This window comes from Branchiostoma lanceolatum, chromosome 4, assembly GCF_035083965.1.
Source record: "Branchiostoma lanceolatum isolate klBraLanc5 chromosome 4, klBraLanc5.hap2, whole genome shotgun sequence".
Lineage (NCBI taxonomy): Eukaryota > Metazoa > Chordata > Leptocardii > Amphioxiformes > Branchiostomatidae > Branchiostoma > Branchiostoma lanceolatum.
The window spans coordinates 27556586-27577031 of record NC_089725.1 but is presented as its reverse complement, the minus strand read 5'-3'; the positions used below and the strand labels follow the sequence as shown (position 1 = coordinate 27577031).

The 20446-nt window shown below is 41.8% G+C and overlaps 4 protein-coding genes across 4 annotated transcripts; 3 read left to right on the top strand and 1 right to left on the bottom strand.

Moving 5' to 3' along the window:
- Window positions 1-3630: 3630 nt before the first annotated feature.
- Window positions 3631-6685, top strand: LOC136433797 (mitochondrial import receptor subunit TOM20 homolog). The gene is made up of 5 exons (XM_066426318.1): window positions 3631-3842; window positions 4241-4287; window positions 5066-5147; window positions 5640-5782; window positions 6314-6685. Exons 1-5 carry the CDS (start codon window positions 3692-3694, stop codon window positions 6362-6364), a joined length of 474 nt encoding a protein of 157 aa, XP_066282415.1. The 5' UTR covers window positions 3631-3691; the 3' UTR covers window positions 6365-6685.
- A 2276-nt stretch (window positions 6686-8961) lies between these two features.
- Window positions 8962-11347, bottom strand: LOC136433796 (endoplasmic reticulum membrane protein complex subunit 7-like). The gene is made up of 4 exons (XM_066426317.1): window positions 10970-11347; window positions 10038-10293; window positions 9633-9713; window positions 8962-9219 (listed from the first exon to the last, which is right to left on the bottom strand). The coding sequence occupies exons 1-4, from the start codon at window positions 11239-11241 to the stop codon at window positions 9085-9087; spliced, it is 744 nt and encodes a 247-aa protein (XP_066282414.1). The 5' UTR covers window positions 11242-11347; the 3' UTR covers window positions 8962-9084.
- Window positions 11348-11424: 77 nt separating this feature from the next.
- LOC136432011 (zinc finger protein 678-like) lies at window positions 11425-14571 on the top strand. The gene is made up of 2 exons (XM_066423024.1): window positions 11425-11528; window positions 13833-14571. Exon 2 carries the CDS (start codon window positions 13855-13857, stop codon window positions 14569-14571), a length of 717 nt encoding a protein of 238 aa, XP_066279121.1. The 5' UTR covers window positions 11425-11528; window positions 13833-13854.
- An 8-nt stretch (window positions 14572-14579) lies between these two features.
- LOC136432010 (zinc finger protein 436-like) lies at window positions 14580-15155 on the top strand. Its single transcript, XM_066423023.1, has one exon. It carries the CDS (start codon window positions 14580-14582, stop codon window positions 15153-15155), a length of 576 nt encoding a protein of 191 aa, XP_066279120.1.
- Window positions 15156-20446: the final 5291 nt, after the last annotated feature.

Sequence of the window (20446 nt, the reverse complement as noted above, 5' to 3'; positions counted from 1 at the left end):
GTGGTGTGTGGGGGGGGGGGGGGCCCAACACTTAACGACAGGCAGTAAATTTCTAGCGAGGTCCAATCAAATGGCTGTTAGCAGGTCACCGAACGTCACCGACAATTAGCCAATGACGGCCAACAAAGCCAGTCCTTTAAAATGCAAAGTAGGCAATTAACGCCAATCTACTGGCACGCGATGGGCAAGAAGGAATATTTCACACCCTTTGTCCGTCGATTACTGGTTCGTTGTTAATAGCGGCAATACATTACGAAGTAACTTTTCGTGTGACTTGCAGCACATGACTTTTAATCCTGCTTATGTAGAGCAGAACTACGCACTGAACAAGTTTTAAACATCGACACGACCTGACTACACAACGCCTTATATTTGATAATGCAGTATAGCCATAACGCCACGCTTCGGAGAGAGCATTTTGGTATCTTTAGCATGGTTAAAGTTCTAAGCTGTAGCACTTCGTATCATGCATTTTCTTTAAATTTTATGTACGGAAATAATGTTTGGTGATAGACAATGTGACATACAAAACTTTACATTTATTGCCATCAGAAAATACAGGGAAGTAATGTCGCTTTCGTGTTTGGCTGACAATAGTCTGCGCCTGTATAGATTCAAACAAAGGTAAGTATACAGTGTCGAAGGAAAAACAAAACTAGATGCATAGGTAATACATAATATAATAAACAAAATCGGGTTTATCGGCTCTTTTGAATAATGCCATATGCCTGTCGCACTCTGGATTCGTTCTTAGGTGACTTTGCCGGAAAATCCGTTCAATGTCTTCTCTCGCCGGCAGTCGGTGATTTGGGGCCTCACAATGTGCCACAAAAGCCTGACCCAAGACTAGCTTGGACTTGATTTCCCTCCATTTCTGTACGCGGCCCGTCTTTGAGAGCTTGCTTTTGGTGGGAAATGTTGGGTCGCCGCGAAGACTTTCACCCTCGTCGGGATCTATTCCCTCCCGCAATGATCGCTCTATTAGCGCTAGTGCAGCGCCATTGAAGCTGTAAAACTTCATCTCTTCAGTCTCTTCGCGTTTTGGTGGTGAAAGTTAACTTTACAAACTGATAGATCTAGATCTAGATGTATACGTATGGAAGTAGTGGGAATAACAACTCAAAGGCGCTTGGTTTGAGTTGATGACATTTACATAAGACCAGGGGTGTTAACAACCCAAAACTCGACCTGTCATTGGCTAATTGTCGGTGACGTTCGGTGACCTGCGAGCAGCCATATGATTGGACCTCGCTAGAAAGTTACTGCCCGACATTTAGTGTACACGCGGGGGGGGGGGCGCTCGGTGTAGTTTCATGATCGTCCTCGTAAGGACGCATCATGTATCACGTAAACAATACAATCCTGAAATAGCACCTAACGTTACACTTCAATGGACCATAAACGAGTGTGGGCATCCTGATGGTATACAATATTTTTCTCGTTTGAAAGGACGACCACTTGAGCGCACGTTAGATCCCCACCATGTAAGGCTGCACCAAGTAATTTTTATGGATGACGTCCTTTGGAGACCCTAAATCTAATGCGAGAGCGCGAAAAAAAAACAAGAAGTGCCGAAAAAAACAAGATGCCTAGATTTGAAATATAATAGTCGACGACACATGTTAGGACACAAATTGAATGAGAGAACACAGTGTAACAACTAACAATTATTTCATTTATCATGAAAACAGCAATAAGTTGAATAAATCAGTTGAAGTTGAACAGCAGTTGTTGTCCTATCCTGTTTCTTTCCATATCCCATTGATTTTGCAGGCCTGCAGAAACATGGTATATTAAAAAAGGCAAAATTAGTTGCTGATTAACTATTCGCAGGCATTACTACATTTCTACCTATGCTTTAGAAATCCTAATGAATAATAGCAATTATTCAAGAGCCAAATATGGACCAAAAATGATAGAAATAAAAAAAAGCGCATATTTCCCCAACAAGTATAAATAACCAGAAACGAATAAACGATCATTATCCATGCAGAATACATGAATGCATTCATCTTACACTCGTACTCCCCAGATTATAATTTTTTGGTACATGGTACTTAATCCAAAACAGACTTAAGAACGGAACTTTTCATACCTCAAAAACAGACTTGGGCCTAGGAGCTTCAGTTGTGGCAGCTGTCTTGTCGACCTCCATGCGGATGAAACACCGAACTGCTTGGTTGCCTGCCCCATCTGTAGGCCGGAGTAAACTTCAATGCCTCTCCCGATCTTCACGTCATTGCAGAAGAAATGCACTGTAGCTGATCTTGACAAAACTTGCTTAAAATTGTACGGCCGAAACTCACTCGCCGCTACAAGTCTCTCGTACAGTTGCGCGAATGTCATCTCTCCCTGACCGACATCGAGAGCATACATACCAATAATAACAACGTTGCCGCTCTTTTTCACTTTTATGCTCACATATTTAGCGACCGAACCCACATGACACATTTATATGCTTGATCTGACCAGTTTTGACTTTTACTATCGACTTTTTCCGTGACCATGTCTTGATACTCAAAACGGCGCGTATCACCGACCCGTAGAGCGCCCGGTCTATTACGCCCGGCCTAACGACAATCTATAGTATTATTTTAGATTAGGTAGGCCTAGGGTTGGAGTTATCTGGACATGGTACAGTAGTATATGCCAACAATCTAAAAAAAATCCTGTCAGCAGTTGAAAAATCTGCACTACTGACTGGATCATCCTGTCAGCAGTAGAAAAAATTGCACTGCTGTCAGGATCATCCTGTTAGCAGTGCAATTTTTTCTACTGCTGACAGTCCTGTCAGCAGTGCAATTTTTTCTGTTGCTGACAGGACGATCCTGTCAGCAGTGCAAAATTTTTTACTGCTGACAGGATGATCCTGCCAATAGCCTTAGGCTTTCGCGTGACGAGTCAATCTTACGCGATTTACGGCACTGTCGTAACTTTTTGGTCATAGTTACAGGAAGCGGAATTTCTTGTTTGTTTTTTTGGGAACAGACCAAAATCAATGCGCGCGCGGACGTCATCCATAAAAATTACTTGGTGCAGCCTAAATGGGAATTGCACGACACTTTGACTTATTACTAATATACTAGTAACTGCGTATATCCGTTTAAGCAATGGTACATAGCCTCTGTGCTCTGTGTAGCCGTGAGGAACACCGGAGATTGAGCACCACTAGTGACATATTTATCACCTGACTAAATATATTCCAATGAAAAGAAGTTTTCTTTAGGGCCCCTGTGTGTGTCTTAACCTTTTTGCCGTTATTTCACTTCTAAGACTGTTCCATTAAAAAGAGGAAAAGTCACACATTACCGATATCCTCTTTACCCGGTAACGTTTGACTGAGTTAAGATGCTTAAGATATGCAGTGTGTCGATTAACTGCCGGAGGACTCTGCTGGTCGATCACGTCAGTTGACATATTTTCCGTGTCGTTCGTTCCTTGATTGTGCTTTGTAAAAACGATACAGGGCATTCTTTAAATCACATCGACTGACAGAAAATATCTTATGGCTATACCATGAACGTGTCACAAAAGTGTTTGATAGAAAGTCAGGCACGGGAACTGCGACTTTTGGGGCACCATTGTTAGTGCCATTTGGCAGGCACGGTAATGAGGGTACGGCAGACAGACCGCGAGGCCCACATCTTGCGTCACGGTTCGGTCAGGCAGGGGTTGCCATCTTGTCGTGCACATGCAGGGCGGACTAGGACAAGTCATGATCACCACAAAAACGGCCCTCAGCCTCGCGGCTGGCGTCTGTGGCACGTTATTTCTAGGCTACTGCATCTACTTCGACCACAAGAGACGAAACGACCCCGGCTTCAAACAGAAGTTGCGAGAAAGTAAGTGTTTGTTTCTCACCTCATGTCGCCGGGTGAGAGGGAGGGGGGCGCCGGGTGAAAATTTTGTATTTTTACCGGTTGTAATCAAATTACACGTTTGTGCTGTAAATCATAACCTCAATTGGTGAACAACACTATTTTGATTTGATCACTTGAAAATTGTTATCTTTCTATATGAAATACATGGGACGGTGTGCAACGTTTTGCCGGGCCGTGTGTTCTCATGTTATGTCATCAAGGGTCACGAAAAAACGTGCATCCCTCGGCCTCGCCCCCCTCCCCACGCCCACCAATCTCTCTGCACAGCGCTTAAATTACTTGTGCACCGTGCACCTTTTACACGCAGGCCCATACTTTATATCAACATTTCCCTATTTGGCTTCATTTATATTATGCAGGGAGAAAAAAGCAGAAGGCAGGCCAGAAACCACAGACATCAACAAAGGTAGGCATAATTTGTTGAATCTTGCCAGTGACGGGTGACAGTTGTCATTTGACTTTCTTTTTAAATCATTTTATTATCAAGATAAGTGCAGCATACAACTTAACAGTTCATGTGATCATGTTATTTTGGATCTGTATACATTGCTAATCACCCATGTTTATATTTACAACTGTAGATTCAGTTGTTTTTGCAGTAGAAGGGAAAAGGTTTTTGCAATGTTTTAAGTTCACCATTGAAACAATTCTGTAGTACAGTAATGATACTTTGGAAATACACATTGGCTGAGTCATGAATTTGTGACGGAATGGTCATCGTGAGATCTGCGAATGAGCAATGTTTGTGACCGGGATTACCACAGGTGGAGCCTTCTCATCCCGAAGATGGTATAAAAGTATAAATATAAAACCATCACAGACTTTACAAGATTTACAGTACTAAGAGTATGACAGCCTGGTCACCAGTCTCTAGGGTCGGTTTAGGGGTGTTTTACCAGGCCCAGTCTGCTATATTGACCCATTTCTGCCAGCCTGTCTTCTTAGCTAGCATATGGAGTTATTGCCCTCTCTTCCGGAGCAAACTAATTAAACCAAGCCCGTAAACCCGCCCCACGAGCGGGCTAATCTGCCTGGGCCGGCGGGCTTCACTCCCAGTGCTGTAGAGATACCGGGGAGCTCCTGATGGTGTAGTTTCAAGGCTAAGAGTATGGCAGATGATGATTATGATGAAGTGTAGGCTGTGGATGTAAACACTGACTCTACACCTCCTTCTTGTGTTCCAGATCCCTGACCTGAAGGACACGGAGGCTGTGCAGAAGTTCTTCCTGGAGGAGGTCCAGCTGGGAGAGGAGCAGTTGGCTCAGGGTCAGTTCTACATCGTAGAGTGGACTTAATAAAGCATCCAAAGTGTAACTCGTAATCAAGTACAGTAGGGGCATCTGTAACTAGCATGAGTACCATCCTGTTTAGATTACCAGGGCTCCCGTACTCGGTAGCCTGACTAAATCGCGCTCCTAGCGGCCGGTCCAGGGGGGGTCATGAACCTCCACCAGCAAGAGCTTGTGTAAACACAGGCTACCATACTCGGTTCTTCACTAGATTTTGTGAGGGACCAGGTGTGGGAGCTCCGATAAACTTGATAAAATAGCACGCAGACTAGGGCATCCGCACTAGATAGCTTTAAACCATGCCTGGAATTAGATGTGCAAAGGTTGGGTGTGATATAGCCAGCTGCCAGTCTGCGCTCACAAAGTTGGTTTGTTACACTGAAGGACAGTTTTGCACCCCCTTTCATTAGTCTATATTGTGAAAACACAAGTCTGATAAATCTCTGATGTTGTTCACCTTTTGACACAGGTGACTTTGAGAACGGTGTTGAGCACCTGACCAACGCGGTGGCTGTGTGTGGGCAGCCCCAGCAGCTGCTGCAGGTGCTCCAGCAGACGCTGCCTCCACAGGTGTTCCAGATGCTCATCGCCAAGCTACCAAGTGTCAGTCAGGTAAGATAGGATGCTAGTTTTGGTACAGCTGTCAATCTTTAGTCAAGGTTAACTTCAAGAATATGCTTCTGTCATTGATAATCGAAGATGCTACCAAATTTGACAGATGGCACAACAAATTTCATAGATTTAAGAAAAAATATTTGTAGGTTATGTATCATGCTTTTACATCTTCCATCATATTCAATATTCCAATTATAAAATCAAGGGTCACACAAGTCAAATTTTGGTCACTCAATGATTGTCATCTGGTGGAAAGGGATCCTTATAGCTAATAGACCTTGTAGCTATAGAGACAATGGAAATTTATCTGCAAATTTATCATGAAGTATTGATAAGTGAAGATCTCCAGGTAAGACCAGTTATTTAATTGGAGCTCTAGAGTGAAGTACTGATTTGAATCACTAGAGAAGAAACCAGCACAGGATGGCTGCATGGCAATAGCTATAGTTGTTCTATGTATGATACTCATGTTAGCTACTGCTCCTGTGGTATCCAGGAATGACATGTCTTTCTTTCTCTTTATTACAGAAATTTGCATCAGCAATGGCAACAACAACCATGGATGATGAGCTAGAGTAAATTTTGGAACGGATAAGTGTTTCTATCCAGTAATTCTAGTGATGTTACTTGTGCCTGTAGATATAAATGGCTCTTACATTTTTCAAATCTAGTTCCGAGACCTTCCTTCCAACTTCTAGGCTATGTACTGTAGTTTGTTGTGTGACAGAGTTAATTCCTTCTGCACATGCTATATCCTTAACAGGTGAAAGGTAGATTTTTGTACATTGTAAAAAAAAGATCAAGGCATTGTGGCTATTCCAGACCTTTGTTAAATACTGATTGTATTTTAAAACTGGCATTATTGACTGAGTCTCAACTTTAAGGATATTACACATTCAAGTATACTACTAGACAGTATAAAGTTTAGTGTTTATTATTTGAAAATGTTTAGTTGTTTTTTTTTCTAAAGATTGTATATGACACACATGTAGTCCTTGTTCCGAATACCTGTTATGGGTATGTTTTGATACAATAAGATTTGTTTAGTCGGTCGGCATTGGCAACATACAAGAGGCAGCTTACAGCACACCTGTGCTGAGATCCAGTTTTAGAGAAGTTACAAACTATGTGGTAGATCTGAGCTGTGTTTTGGATTTACATTCGTGTCTTTATAATGATTCAAGAAGCCAGGTTTGTCTGCTCAAGCATTTTCATCTCTTTACATGCACTTCATTTATTTCTAGGTGAATCCTTTTTTTGTTATCATATTTCATAGGGTAAGCAATAAATTCATTACAAAAGCACAAATGAGTGGGGTCAGACAAACAGTGGTTATTCTGTATCTGTATAGCGGGTATAACCACTCTTCGGCATAATGCACCAGCTTATTGTGTTCACATGACGCTTATTTTGTTGTAACATCATCCTTGGACTTGGAGAACAGATGATGTAATAAAACTATGGTAAAACTATTTTGTCCAGCAGCACTACATGTACATTCTAACTCAAAGGCTGATCATAACTTTTATTCCATCAAAGTCTCTCTTTTTGTGTTATTCTGGCAAATTTTCAAGGTGAGATAATTCTAAGGTGCAAGTAGATCAACATAGCTGTTGAATCATACAAGTTGAATCCTGTTGCTAAATCCTGCTGTTGGAACACCAGGGAAATGTAGGCTTAGTCAAAGAATGAGTGTTGTAGCTATATACAGTGGACAAAATGTTATTTGACTGTTAAGAAGCAGTTGTTCAGGAATTGAGTGTACATATATCTGAAGACAGGGTCTGGTTTTATTTCAGGTGATATGTACTACAGATGTCTTTTACATACAAACAGAATAAATGAATGCTTAAGTTCTCCAATAACCCAAAAATTGTTACAATTATAAATACAGCATCAGGTGCTTTGTGTATAAAGCTAAATGTTGGTGACTGAGGAAGTGTCAGTATTTCTGGTATGATACATCCATTGTACATTATTACCATAAGGACTTATCTAATCAAGGTATGTGTAGCTCATACCCATTCACAACTTGTAGACTAAATCCATCTTCATGTTTTTGTGGACACAGGGAACATGTATTTAGTTTCCTATTAAGGGCAATTTTTGCTTTGTTCAATAAACTGGTTTGAAAAACTGTTCTTGCATGGGAATTTAGCTTGATATGATGCTTGCATAACACATGGCTTGCATAACCTTGTTGACCTTTGAATACTGTTAAGTCATTAAAGTTTGCAGAGAGTTTATCTTGCAGTAGGAAGGAAAGGCAGTTTTTAAGTTGGCAATAGAAACTACCATAGTAAAGCAATGCAAGACAACATGTAATCATGGTGTACGATCTTGTGGACATTTGGCTTAAAACCACTGAATATGTCAGTTTACAGAGGGCAGGTATGCCACAATCGTGGAAACTAAGGTACTTCTAAACAGTTTTTTATGGTTTCGACATCAGCTAGAACAGTCCTAGGTACATCATTCGTACAACAACTATTTGACTTGCCACATCTAATATTACTATTATTATCAAATAATTTGTCCAAGTAAATCTCCCAGGACATTTGAAAATTTCTATGATAAAAATGAATTAAATGTACACAATGGTTCCTGGAAATTCTGTAATCCACAAAACAGGTTTATTTGTCATCTAACAGGGTAAACACAACCTACATTTTAGTGTTGTTTTAATTTAAACACCACAGCAGAGATGTAACATGCAGAATAAATAACATCACTTTTTACACACAGTTACTATGTTTGTCTTACATGCAGAAATTGAATGGAATTCTCAAATCATGTGATTAAGATTATGTCCTTAACTTCTATCATTGTCTCTATTCAGAATCATTATACAGTACAGTAAATACCAGAAGTAATGTTACACGAATCAGAATCTTGGTGCACCCGATACATTCTGTGACATTTCAAATCAATTTTGTCAATTAGTTTTTGTGAGTGTTCAGTCCAAAAAGTAAAGTAAATGCAAGCTAGCCCATATTATCATTAATGTAGAATATAGCTTTTACATTTTTACAAAACACCAGCAGTATACACAAGAAGACATTTCCATGAGAATGTAGCAGCCAGGGATCATGACTGACATGAGCTGAGTTTACAATCAAAGTCCTTTTCACCCTTAGATTTAGTAGCTACCAATAAAGTAAAATTCTGCAGCCTGATCCCGAATTAATCTGTCATTCCAACCCATGCAACCTCACTAACAGTCACTTAACATTCAGCACTCTAACTTTGATGTTATTTTCATGACACTCTCAGAGTGCTACCGTTTAACTCTGGCTTTCTCATTGTCTTCTTTTGACTTTTCTGCTTGTTGTTGTTTTCTTGGTTTCGCCCCCACCGAACATCTTGGTGAAGAACTCTGACATGTCAGGTAGGTCCTTGTTGGGGGACAACATGTTCATAGACTGCTGCATTTCCTGCAAGGTATCAGAGGATAATGTAGTAAGTGAATTGTCAGGATACAACTGTATAAGGCTATATGTGATTGTGTGTGATTGTGTGTGATTGTGATTGTGTGTGTGTGTGTGTGTGTGTGTGTGTGTGTGTGTGTGTGTGTGTGTGTGTGTGTGCGTGTGTGTGTGTGTGTGTGTGTGTGAGAGAGAGTATGCATGAATAGCAGTGGCATTACAGTTTCTTCTCTGAAATATATGTGTGACACTGCAATGACTGATGTCCCAGAAATAAAAAGGTATGCAACATAATGGAATAACTCTTACATCAATACAGAAGGTAAAATCAATTAAAATTAAACACTGTAAGTAAAGGGGCCGAACTCAGACTGAGGACGAAGCATGACACTTTTTTAAACAATGAGTAGTTGAGTACTCACCCTCTGCATCTCAGGGTCATTGGTGTTAATCATCTTGGGCAGGATGAGGAGGAGGACCAGTGGGAGGACCATCATGATCACCTGTGGTACAGGAAACAGCAAATTGTCATGACACAATCTCTCACATCTGAGACTCAAGCAGTAAAGACTGTTGGTTTTACAGCAATAACTATTCATCATACTGTAAATCATTTGTTATGATATTCAACAAGCAATAAAAAGACATATTCTTTGAATGTATAAAACCTTAAGCAACACAAAAACTTAAAATTGGAGATCCACACTTGGATTATGTGATTTTTCACATTTTCCAACATGTCAAAGTACATAACTCATCTTTCATTTATTTATTCCTTCCTTCCTTTACTTACGACCATGTTGGTGTTACATCCAGCCTTTACTCACCATGTGGTTGAACAGAAAGTCTGTTATCCTCCACTGCTCTCTTCTCTCGAAGTAGTTGATTCTGCCCTTGGACTTGAAGCGCAGGGGGTACGGCAGGGGGTCGTTCTTCTGGATCTGGAGCAGGTTGACCCTCCTGGCCCTGATCTTGCCCTTGGCAGTGACATCCACTCTGGCCGGTTCAAAGGCCCACGATGGGCTGACCACTTCCACCACAAAGGACCCTGATGGCACATGCAGGGTAAAACTGCCGTCCATCCTGTCAGGGAGAATACAGGAGTAAAGTCAGGCACAAAATAGAATACAAAAAACGATAATATTGTCAGAACATATACTGCAAATTTTGAAGTGTTTGCTTCGATTTTATTTTCATGGTTTTAACATTGACTCGAAATCACAACACTGTGAATATGTATTTCCTCGTACTACTACTGAATAATTTCAACAGCAAGCTTAAAACACTGCGAAAACCGAAACTCAGTCTCTCTAAAAGACATGTACTACAAAAGTACAAGTACATGTACATGTACACACAAGACGAGTAGAAACTACAAATAGTACAATACACAACTGCTGATGATGGTCACTACAATACACATGTTTATGCCTGTTCCTTTTTTTTTTTTTCTTTCTTTCGGTTAAGGCAGCCGCCTTCAACGTAGTGAAGATTTTGCTGCCTTTCTACTACTGGAAGTCTACTGCAAGTTGGGAGTGAGGATGTGGGATGTAACAAACAACTTCCTCCTTGGGCGTTGGAGCAGCATAGATTTAGAAGGAAGTTCCGCACAAAAATATATTTTCTTGTAGCCTGATATAGATGTAGTTGCATAATTCTTTTCAGAATGCCAGAGAGGACATAACGTTAACAATCACGATGTCAAATATTTTGTAGCTCTACCTTTCTTTCGATCTACCTTGCGATCATAAGTCCTTACCTGAAGAACCCAAGATGTGCCCCGTGGTCTACAATGATCTTGGCGTCGCCTATCCACTCTAGCGGCTTGAGCCCGGGCACCATGGCCTTCCCCTCGACTTTAAAAGTTGTCGGCGCTGCGCCGGTTCCATTTTCCTCTTCCCAACCTGCTGATGACGACACCGCCCCTCCCCCTCCCGACACGTCTTCTTGCGATAAAACACGTCCAACAGCCGATAGATTCATTAAAACAAACAATATAAGGTAACCTCGTCCTCCTTTCGTAATCCCCATTGTCTTTTGACGGTCACGAACTTGTTTTAAGTTAAAAATCGTGTCCAAATAGCGAGTTCCTTCTTCACAGGCCTCTATCGGTCACAGGAGGGTTTGGAAGTGCATGATGGGAATTTGGCACAGCCCACTACAGTTGTGGGGGTGTTGTTCGCTTCGCAGCATTTTGAGTCAGAAAGAAGCGAGCGGTTCTGTCCTGTCACTTTGCCGTCCTTGCAAACATAACTTCCGCGGATTCAGAGACAACCGATTGGCGTTTTTGTGCAGGGATAGGGTTCAACTGTTGTCAGGTGAGACGACATGTTGTATTTTGAGACTAAAAGCTCTGTAGATTCGATAGAAAAGTGAAAGAGGTTTGAAAAATGTTGCCACACTTGCGTCAACGGTATAATTTGTTATCTCATAATTTGATAGATAGTCGAAACTGAATTTTCTGTCACATGTGGCCGTTAGAAAATAGACCATAGCTTTGAGGATTCTTTGAGGAGAATATTACAAAAATGTTTGTTTTGAAATTTTGCTCTTCACGCCAAAAAGGCAGGAATTCCCTTGTCGTATTGAGGAATGTGGAGGATAAAGTAAACAACAGGGGCCTGTCAGGGGTTTACAGAGGTTCTTCGATAAGAATTTTGAAGGTTATTCATTCAAAGGCAAATGAAAATGCAAGTGTGCTTATGTGTATCCAATTTGTATTGTCAACTCCGCGTAGTTATTGGTGTAAAAAAGTCATATTGGTATGAGGAGCGCAGTTAATAAAATGTGTAAGGTATACCCAAGTCCCCCCGTCCGCCCATGGGACGAATACTTCCCGCCATTCCAACATCTGGTGTTCATTAGGCCATGTTGATTTGCTTGTAAGTTATATGGATGTGGCCGAGTCTGTAGATCACGCATCGGACTCGTCAGCCACCAGAGGGCATGTACCAGAAGTGGACTCCGCTGAAATCTTCGCTAGCGAAGCCAAGCCAATGATATGAGGGCCTGCATGCCCCTTTTACGTAGAGTGTAATCGGCCGTTTTAATTTTACGTAGAGCGTTGCCGACCACTCAATAATTTAGCGTAGAGCGTAGGGGTGGCTTTCTGAATTTAGCGTAGAGCGTAGGGAGGCTTTCTGAATTTAGCGTATTACGTAGCCGGCCCTCCGAATTTAGCGTAGAGCATTGTCGGGACCTCCCCCCCCCCCCCCCCCCATGCAGGCCCTCTGATATAGATGACATCTGCGCATAGCCTGGAATCCAAACCTATTATAGCTCCCGAGTCTCTCTCCGCAAATAGAGAGACTCGGGAGCTTAAATAGGTTTGGATTCCAGGCTAATCTGCGCGCGCTCATCAATTTTCATCCGTTACGGTTAAACAAAAAAAATGTCGGCCATACTGTAGTACTGCTCCTAGTAAGCAGTTGCAATATAAGAAAATAATTGCTGTAAATTGCAAAAACATATTTAGGAAAATGGATACTAATGTCGTAGAATGGCAAAGTCAATTCCAACGTCAAAGAAGACATTTCGAAAGAACAAAAACAAAGAATATATATTTCGGTTAATCAAACTTTGCATGTTTAGTTTTGTTAATCCTTCCTTACCATGTAGAATTTATAATGAAGGCAACTTTTTTTTAACAAACTTTTTTTTATTAGCACGCTCCAGCAACCGTGCGCATTAAAAAAAGTGCCTTTATCACGGCTTGCATCAGTTTTGGGGTCCCCAGAAGATGTCATCCATTTAATCAACTCAATATCGCCTGATGGTGTGTTTCATATTTAACAAAGAGATTCAGAAATCTCCACGCAGATCTCTATGGGGGCAAAATGGTATCAGCAGTTGCTGGCCAGAATCTGGCTGTAAATTCTAGCCGGCTGATATGCTTTTGCCCTGGTGCTGGTAGAGATCTGCTTAGAGATTAGAGATTCAGTATCTATTGCTTCTCTAATTCAAGTTGAACTACATCATTTGTCAGCAGATACATTTTATATAGATTCAGTCAGAACGACAGCCATATATTATAATTTGGAACTATGGATTGAAAAAAGCAGATAAATTGCAATTGCTAGCCATCCAGTAGGGGCACCAGCATACAAGCACTGCCTGTAACACATGGTTTTTATTTGGGGGTAGGGACAAAATGAAGTGTTCGCAGTGGTTTTAAGTTCTGTTCATGTTTGAAACACTAGTTGCGCTGCAGTCATTGGTGGGCGAAAAGTTTCATGGTGGTTTTAAGTAGCCTCTACCAGGCCCCGCGGGATGGCTGGAAAAATAGTAGAAATTGCTCTAATAGAGTGAATAGTGTGCCAAGGGAGTTAGCTACGGAGAGAGGGTCCAATCTGCCATCCATCCGTGGTTCGCCTATTGAGCTTCCCTGTATAGCGGAGTACCCCTGGCATACTATTCACTCTATCTGGCCGATTTCTACTACTAGTATTTTCCCAGCGATCCGCGGAGCCTGGTAGAGGCTAGGTTTTAAGTTCGCCCTGAAGAGTGCACTGCGAAAACTGTGAACATAAAACCACCGCGAACATTTCTGCATTTACACTAAATTACAGTAACATAACGAATCTAGCATCTCCTTCATTATTGATCATTCATCTTCTCTACAGAAGTTGCACCAAGTATAAGAGGATGGCAACAGCAATCAACCTGCAGAGTGTGGATGACGTCAGGAGAAAGGCAAATGTGCAATCTAGCAAAGGGGAGAAACGCTACAGGTGTGAGGAATGCAGCAGTCATTTCAGTAAGCTGAGTCATCTAAAGAGTCACATGCGGACCCATACTGGTGAGAAACCCTACAGGTGTGAGGAATGCAGCAGTCAGTTCAGTCAGCTCAGCAATCTGAAGGCTCACAAGCGTACTCACACAAGGGAGAAGCCCTACAGGTGTGGTGAGTGCAGCAGGCAGTTCAGTCAGCTGGGTCATCTGAAGAGACACATGCGGACCCACACTGGTGATAAACCCTACAAGTGTGAAGAGTGTAGCAAGCAGTTCGGTGATCTGGGTAATCTGAAGACTCACATGCGGACTCACACAGGTGAGAAACCGTACAGATGTGAGGAGTGCCATGGACAGTTCAGTGGCCAGAGTGATCTGAAGAGACACATGCGGTCCCACACTGGTGAGAAACCCTACAAGTGTGAGGAATGTAGCAGGCAGTTCAGTGAGCTGAGTAATCTTAAGACTCACATGCGGACTCACACACGTGAGAAACCCTACAGGTGTGAGGAGTGTAGCTGCCAATTCAGTTGCCAGGGTGATCTGAAGAGACGCATGCGGACTCACACAGTAGGAAACCCTACAAGTGTGATCAGTGCAGCAGACAGTTCAGTAGGCTTGGTGATCTGAAGAGTCACATGTTGACACACACTGGTGAGAAACCCTACAGGTGTAAAGAGTGCAGCAGGCAGTTCAGTCAGCTGGGTCATCTGAAGAGACACATGCGGACCCACACTGGTGAGAAACCCTACAAGTGTGAAGAGTGTAGCAAGCAGTTTGGTGATCTGGGTCATCTAAAGAGACACATGCGGACCCACACAGGTGAGAAACCCTACAGTTGTGAGGAGTGCCATGGACAGTTCAGTGACCAGGGTGATCTGAAGAGGCACATGCAGACTCACACTGGTGAGAAACTCTACAAGTGTGAGGAGTGCAGCAGGCAGTTCAGTCAGCTGGGAAATTTGAAGACCCACATGCTAACTCACACGGGGGAGAAACCCTACAAATGTGAGGAGTGCAGTAGACAGTTCAGTCAGCTGGGTCATTTGAAGACACACATTCGAACTCACACAGGTGAGAAACCCTACAAGTGTGAGGAGTGCTGCAGGCAGTTCAGTCAGCTGAGTGATCTGAAGAGACACATGCGGACTCACAGGAAAAACCCTACAGGTGTGAGAAGTGCAGCAGGCAGTTCAGTCAGCAATGTGATCTAAAGAGGAGTGCAGCAGGCAGTTCAGTCAGCAATGTGATCTAAAGAGGAGTGCAGCAGGCAGTTCAGTGACTCAGGTAGTTTAGCCAACTGTTGATGCTGTACTGACACGAAGTAAAGTCAATTTAGTTTGCGTTGTTTTGAAACTTTTTTTTCCATTTATGCTATCTATATATATTCCATGTAGATAATTCAGTTTGTTGTGGTGTTGTAGAATGTAGTTTCCAAGATGGTATAGTATAGTTAGAAGTTTAGCATGTATAAGTTCATTTCCTATCCTGTAACTCCTCTGAATAAAAATCATGTTTGATTGTTTTGTAACAAAAATCAGTTAATGTATTCATAAGCATTGTTTGCTTTTTTTTAAACATCTGGTATACCTAATAAACAAGTTTGGACGCAGCAAGGACTGTCAGACGTATGCTATTCATCATTTTATTATTCATGCTGTGTATTATGATATTATGTCCTAAATGTGGCAGTTGATATTATTCTTGCTAACATCATTGTGCGTTTCATGTTTCAGAATTAAAAGAATGCAGATTTTTCAAAATACCCAAATATATACAAAAAACATTTGTATTCACTTAAATATGTATATTAACATTTCTTGTGGCCCAAATACATAAACAAATATTTGCAATCACCCAAATAGGTACAAAAACATTTTTCTAACCCAAATACATATACATGTACCAGGATTTGTAATCATCAAAATATGCATGCAGACATTTGTTATGACCCAAATACATAATGGAAACACTTGTAATGAGTCTAGTCTCCATCCCTGATGGAGTAGAGACGAAAACAACTGTTGAAATACGTTGATGAAGGTTAGACATCCAGGTAATAGGATACGCCGAAAATAGTTACTCAAGCAACTGGATAAAATTTTGAAACAGTCAGACGTTTCAGACAGCATCCGCTATCTTTCGTCAGTGCGGATGCTATCTGAAACTTCTGACTGTTTCAAGGTTTTATCCAGCTGCTTGAGTAACTTTTTGGCGTAACTGTCGAAATAGATACGGTTCCTAACCATTGATCATGAGATAACTGAGTCTAAGGTAAAAGAGTTTGCTACTGATCTATTAAAGCTGGCAATTGTTTTTAATTCCTCACTTACACCCCATCTCCACTAAAAGCCTAGACCACTAAGGGACCAAAGATATGACAGATTGCTTAATGAATTCTATAGACGGAGAAAGATTTTAAAGAACGTTTTGTTCCAATAATGAAATCAAGGGTCACACAAATTTTGGTCGCTGTACGTAGCCTCCAAGCAGGCCCAATGGATTGCAAAGACCGTATCCAACTGGAAGAAGGAGCTTGTATAGCAATCCAAGTTTGCAAAAGCGACTTTTTTCTGCCGGTTGGATACTGTCTTCGCAACCTATAGATCCGCCTGGAGATTACCTGTACGGTCGCTCAGCGATTGCCGTGTAATGGAGAGGTTTGCATTACTCTTCTGATTCAAACATGGTTCTTACACTTACAGTACAACACTCTTGTGCTTAATACAGTCATATTCGTGGATAGCTGAATAAAGCACTATATGCTTGTTGCATGCAGTGCTTATAGCATGTGCCCTTCTGATTCACGTGGTCGCGTGTTTGAAGGTTGTTAGTAAATAGTGTAATTTGTTTATCAAATATGGCAAATAAATTAGTATTGGAACGTCTATTATAGACCATGACTAGTACATACCCGGCAGCGAATCTGAATCAGCTAGTCGCTAGTTACCTCTACTGTGCAAAACACAGACGTGGAAAGGTACTCAAAAAGACATAGTGCACATGATATGAGATCTACATCTAGACCTCTGGAGTTGCTCGAGGTACATAAGTAGCGCTTTCTTTGCTTTTGCATTGCTCTTTATTGTAAAACGAATCGCTATTCTTAGTGTGGGAATCTGTTGACTCATAAGTGCTAACCTCCGCTGCTGCGGCATAAAAAGGGTCCTCTTTCTGACAAGAATCATCTTCGATCTCTGGGGCGATGTCGTCAGGCTGACACTGGGCGTCATTTTGATATTTGTTGTCGATGTCTTCGTATTCATGAATGGAAACATCATCTTTGTCCCAGTTTTTCTGGTCGTTCATTTCCTGTTGGACGCCATTTTGATAGTTGTTGTCGATGTCTTCGTACTCATGAATAGAAACATCATCTCTGTCCAAGTCCTGGTCGTTCGTTTCTTGCTGGTCTTCTCGCATTTGCAGTAGGAGTAAGACCGAACATGTTACGACCGTTGCTACTGAAACAGTCATCAAAAGCATAAGTTTCAGGTTGTGTTTATTGTATTTATTATATAATCCACCATTTAAAATGATGAGGTAGTGATCGTAGTCTGTCCATTTTGTGGCGTTTTCAGGTTCCAATGTACGGTTGGCCGGCGGGGTACTTTCGAAGACAACTGACTGCTTAAACACGACGCTACCTGAAACGTTTGCGGAACATTCGACTTTCTTTTCCAACCAAACATTGTCTGAGACATGAGCAACTACTACAGAAACTGTCCTCCCAATAAAGTTCTGGCAGGTATCGTTAACTTGGGACTGGCCTGCATTATCTCTCACGTCCTTGTAGCAAACCGACCAGCCTTCTGGCTTCACGGTGTGTTCCACGGTCCAGCTGATGTTCTCCGGTGCCTGAAAACGAACGGTGCCGTTTTGACTGTCTCCTCTACAGGGAAGTTGAAGTGCAACATCCCCAGGTAGTAGCCACGTCACGACGGGCTCCTCTTCCCAATACACCTTGCATGTGAAAGCCCACCTATCTTTTGCAGTTAAAGTTAAAAACTTATTTTCATTCCTGAGTTCTACTAGTGGAGCAGGGCAAGGGAACTGCCTGGTGGAGTTTAACATGGAGGTGCCAGAGAGGTTCGGGGGGTCAGCACAAATTATTCCCTCCTTTAACTTTTTCCAAATCAATGGAGATAGGTTCTCCAGTAACGAGATTCGGGCCAGAGGCCTGTGACACGTACACCGGTAAGGGTTATCGTGTAACTCTAGTACTTTCAGTTTTTCATTGCCAACTAGTTCTTCTAGCAAGTCATGGGGTAAACGTGATAATTCATTTTCCGATAGCGACAATCTTGTCAAATGTTTCATCCGCCTGATAAGATCTGCTTCGACAACCTGAATGTGGTTGTGTTTAGCGTCTAAAACCTGGATGTTGGACGACTTAACAAAACTGGTCGCATCCACGGCGGTCAGTTCGTTGTGTCCGATATCAAGTACACGTAGAGAGACAAGTTGGTTGAATGTTCCCTGAGCTATAGTACTGATACGATTTCGTGACAGATCCAAAGTGTCAACTTCAAGAAGACCCTTGAAATAATCTAGTGAAAGATGTGTCAAGGTGTTTCCTGCAAGATTTAATTTCTTAATTCGAGGCACATCTTCAAACGCATTATCTTCGATATCAGATATCTTGTTGTCAAAAAGCTGAAGAACCTGCAAACTTTGCAGTCCATGGAATGTCTTTTTGACGATACGGGTTATGAATGTTTGTGAAATCTCTAAAACGTGCAAGGAGGTCAAAGTAGCGAAGGTATCTGCCTCCACCAGTTCTAATTTGCTCGGTCCGATGTACAGCCTGATTAGACGTAACTTTCTGGGAATATCGTGTGAAGTTAAAACGGTCGAAGAGTGGCTATGAATCTCGAGTGCGATGATACGTCTCATGGCTCCACACGTGTCAAGTGCATGTGAGGGAAAACCGGACGCATTTACTGCAACACAACGTGGCCTTGAAAACCGGCCCCTGTCATTGTCGTTACGCCACTGAGTGCGAGTTGCGCCGCCTGATGTGCAAATCTGACTGACTGGTTCACAGTTGTTTGTATCGGAATTCGGGATAAATGAAAGAAAATTCAGAACGAAAAGGAAAAGTACAGACCACATGTCGACGAGAATGTTTGTCTGACCCGACGGGAATGTCTCCGGTATTGTAAGCCACTGAACCACTGTTGTGGGAAATAAAAGAGAACACAATTGTTACATTATTTCAAAGAAAATTGACACTCTACAAAATTCTTGTCATTCTATTGACAAGTATAATGCAAGTTTGAAGTCCTTTTTCTGCTGTCATTTTTCGCATACCATTCAACAAAGGACACAGATCAGGTAAATGTCCAAGTACATCGTTCAAATGATAAAAATTGGCACTGTGCCAAATGTCTGTTCAAACTGTTCATCTATCTGTTCATCTATCTTCCAACAGTGACGCCAAAATATAGTTATCGGAGGACCAAAATTGATCTCGAGACCTCAATACTTCATCTGCACCACAATGGTCGTCACGTCAGTTACAATGACCAATTTTCAATGCGTTCAAGTCAGACAATTGCACTACGACAAATTGGTTCCTCTGTAGATATCATTAGACATACATCACCCACACACCCTTATATCCGGTATGTCGACTATTTGTACATAAATGTTGCCAAAAATGTACCTTATTAGATAAAAGTAACTGAGCACAGCAGACACGCTCCGATGTGACTGTTCGGTGTGGCCTCGGATTACTTATTAGTCTGGGTGGAAAGAGAAACGACGTCATTGAGTTTCCATGCCGGTGTTCAGGAATTATCGGTCCCCCAGGAAAATCGGTCCCCAATCCATGGTGGGCGTGGCCTAAAAAGTACAAAGGCCCACAGGGCCAAAGCATAGATATCATCCACAAACACTGTCTTTGAATTGAATACTTACTGCCAAATGTATGAATTGTAAGAAGGTGGGACGGAAATTGTCCACAAACACAAATATGACCGTTTCATCAACAAAAAGTATCAGTTTTTGGCCATTGCAGGGACACATTTTCCCGGGGTAGCCAGGATTTCCGGTCCCCTCATAGGAAAGTTAACAACTCTTCTCCTAGTAGTGATGCATTTGGAAAAATACTTTATTTTTAAATTACTTTAACTTGAGTTGATGCTCTTAACACAAAAATATAAACGTTTTAAGGGCAACAGTCTCTGCATTTGTCCATTTAGGGAATTCAGGGGAAGGGGACTCATTTTCCCGGGGTAGATCTAGGCGGGATTTTTGGTCCCCTCATAGAAAAGTCAACAACGCTTCTTCTGATGAGCTTGGAAGCTTCTTTGTCAACTTGAAGGCGCTTATCTGAAGATTTAACACAACTATAAAGGTTTCAAAGCGAAAAGTTTCAGAACTTGGCCATTGAGGGGATTTCAGGGTAATGGGACACATTTTCCCGGGGTAGATCTAGCCGGGATTTTCGGTCCCCTTATAGCAAAGTCAACAACGCTTCTTATGATGGACTTGGAAATTGTTT

What these genes read in the sequence shown, in the direction of transcription:
- LOC136433796 (XM_066426317.1), bottom strand. Translation starts at nt 11,241, where the DNA reads ATGGGGATTACGAAAGGAGGACGAGGTTACCTTATATTGTTTGTTTTA. An exon ending in GCACATCTTGGGTTCTTCAG is followed by an intron (nt 10,294 to 10,969) that starts GTAAGGACTTAT and finishes TCTCCCTGACAG; the next exon opens with GATGGACGGCAGTTTTACCC. An exon ending in ATGACCCTGAGATGCAGAGG is followed by an intron (nt 9,220 to 9,632) that starts GTGAGTACTCAA and finishes GATACCTTGCAG; the next exon opens with GAAATGCAGCAGTCTATGAA.
- LOC136433797 (XM_066426318.1), top strand. Translation starts at nt 3,692, where the DNA reads ATGCAGGGCGGACTAGGACAAGTCATGATCACCACAAAAACGGCCCTC. An exon ending in AACCACAGACATCAACAAAG is followed by an intron (nt 4,288 to 5,065) that starts GTAGGCATAATT and finishes CTTGTGTTCCAG; the next exon opens with ATCCCTGACCTGAAGGACAC. An exon ending in AGAGGAGCAGTTGGCTCAGG is followed by an intron (nt 5,148 to 5,639) that starts GTCAGTTCTACA and finishes CTTTTGACACAG; the next exon opens with GTGACTTTGAGAACGGTGTT.
- LOC136432010 (XM_066423023.1), top strand. Translation starts at nt 14,580, where the DNA reads ATGTTGACACACACTGGTGAGAAACCCTACAGGTGTAAAGAGTGCAGC.
- LOC136432011 (XM_066423024.1), top strand. Translation starts at nt 13,855, where the DNA reads ATGGCAACAGCAATCAACCTGCAGAGTGTGGATGACGTCAGGAGAAAG.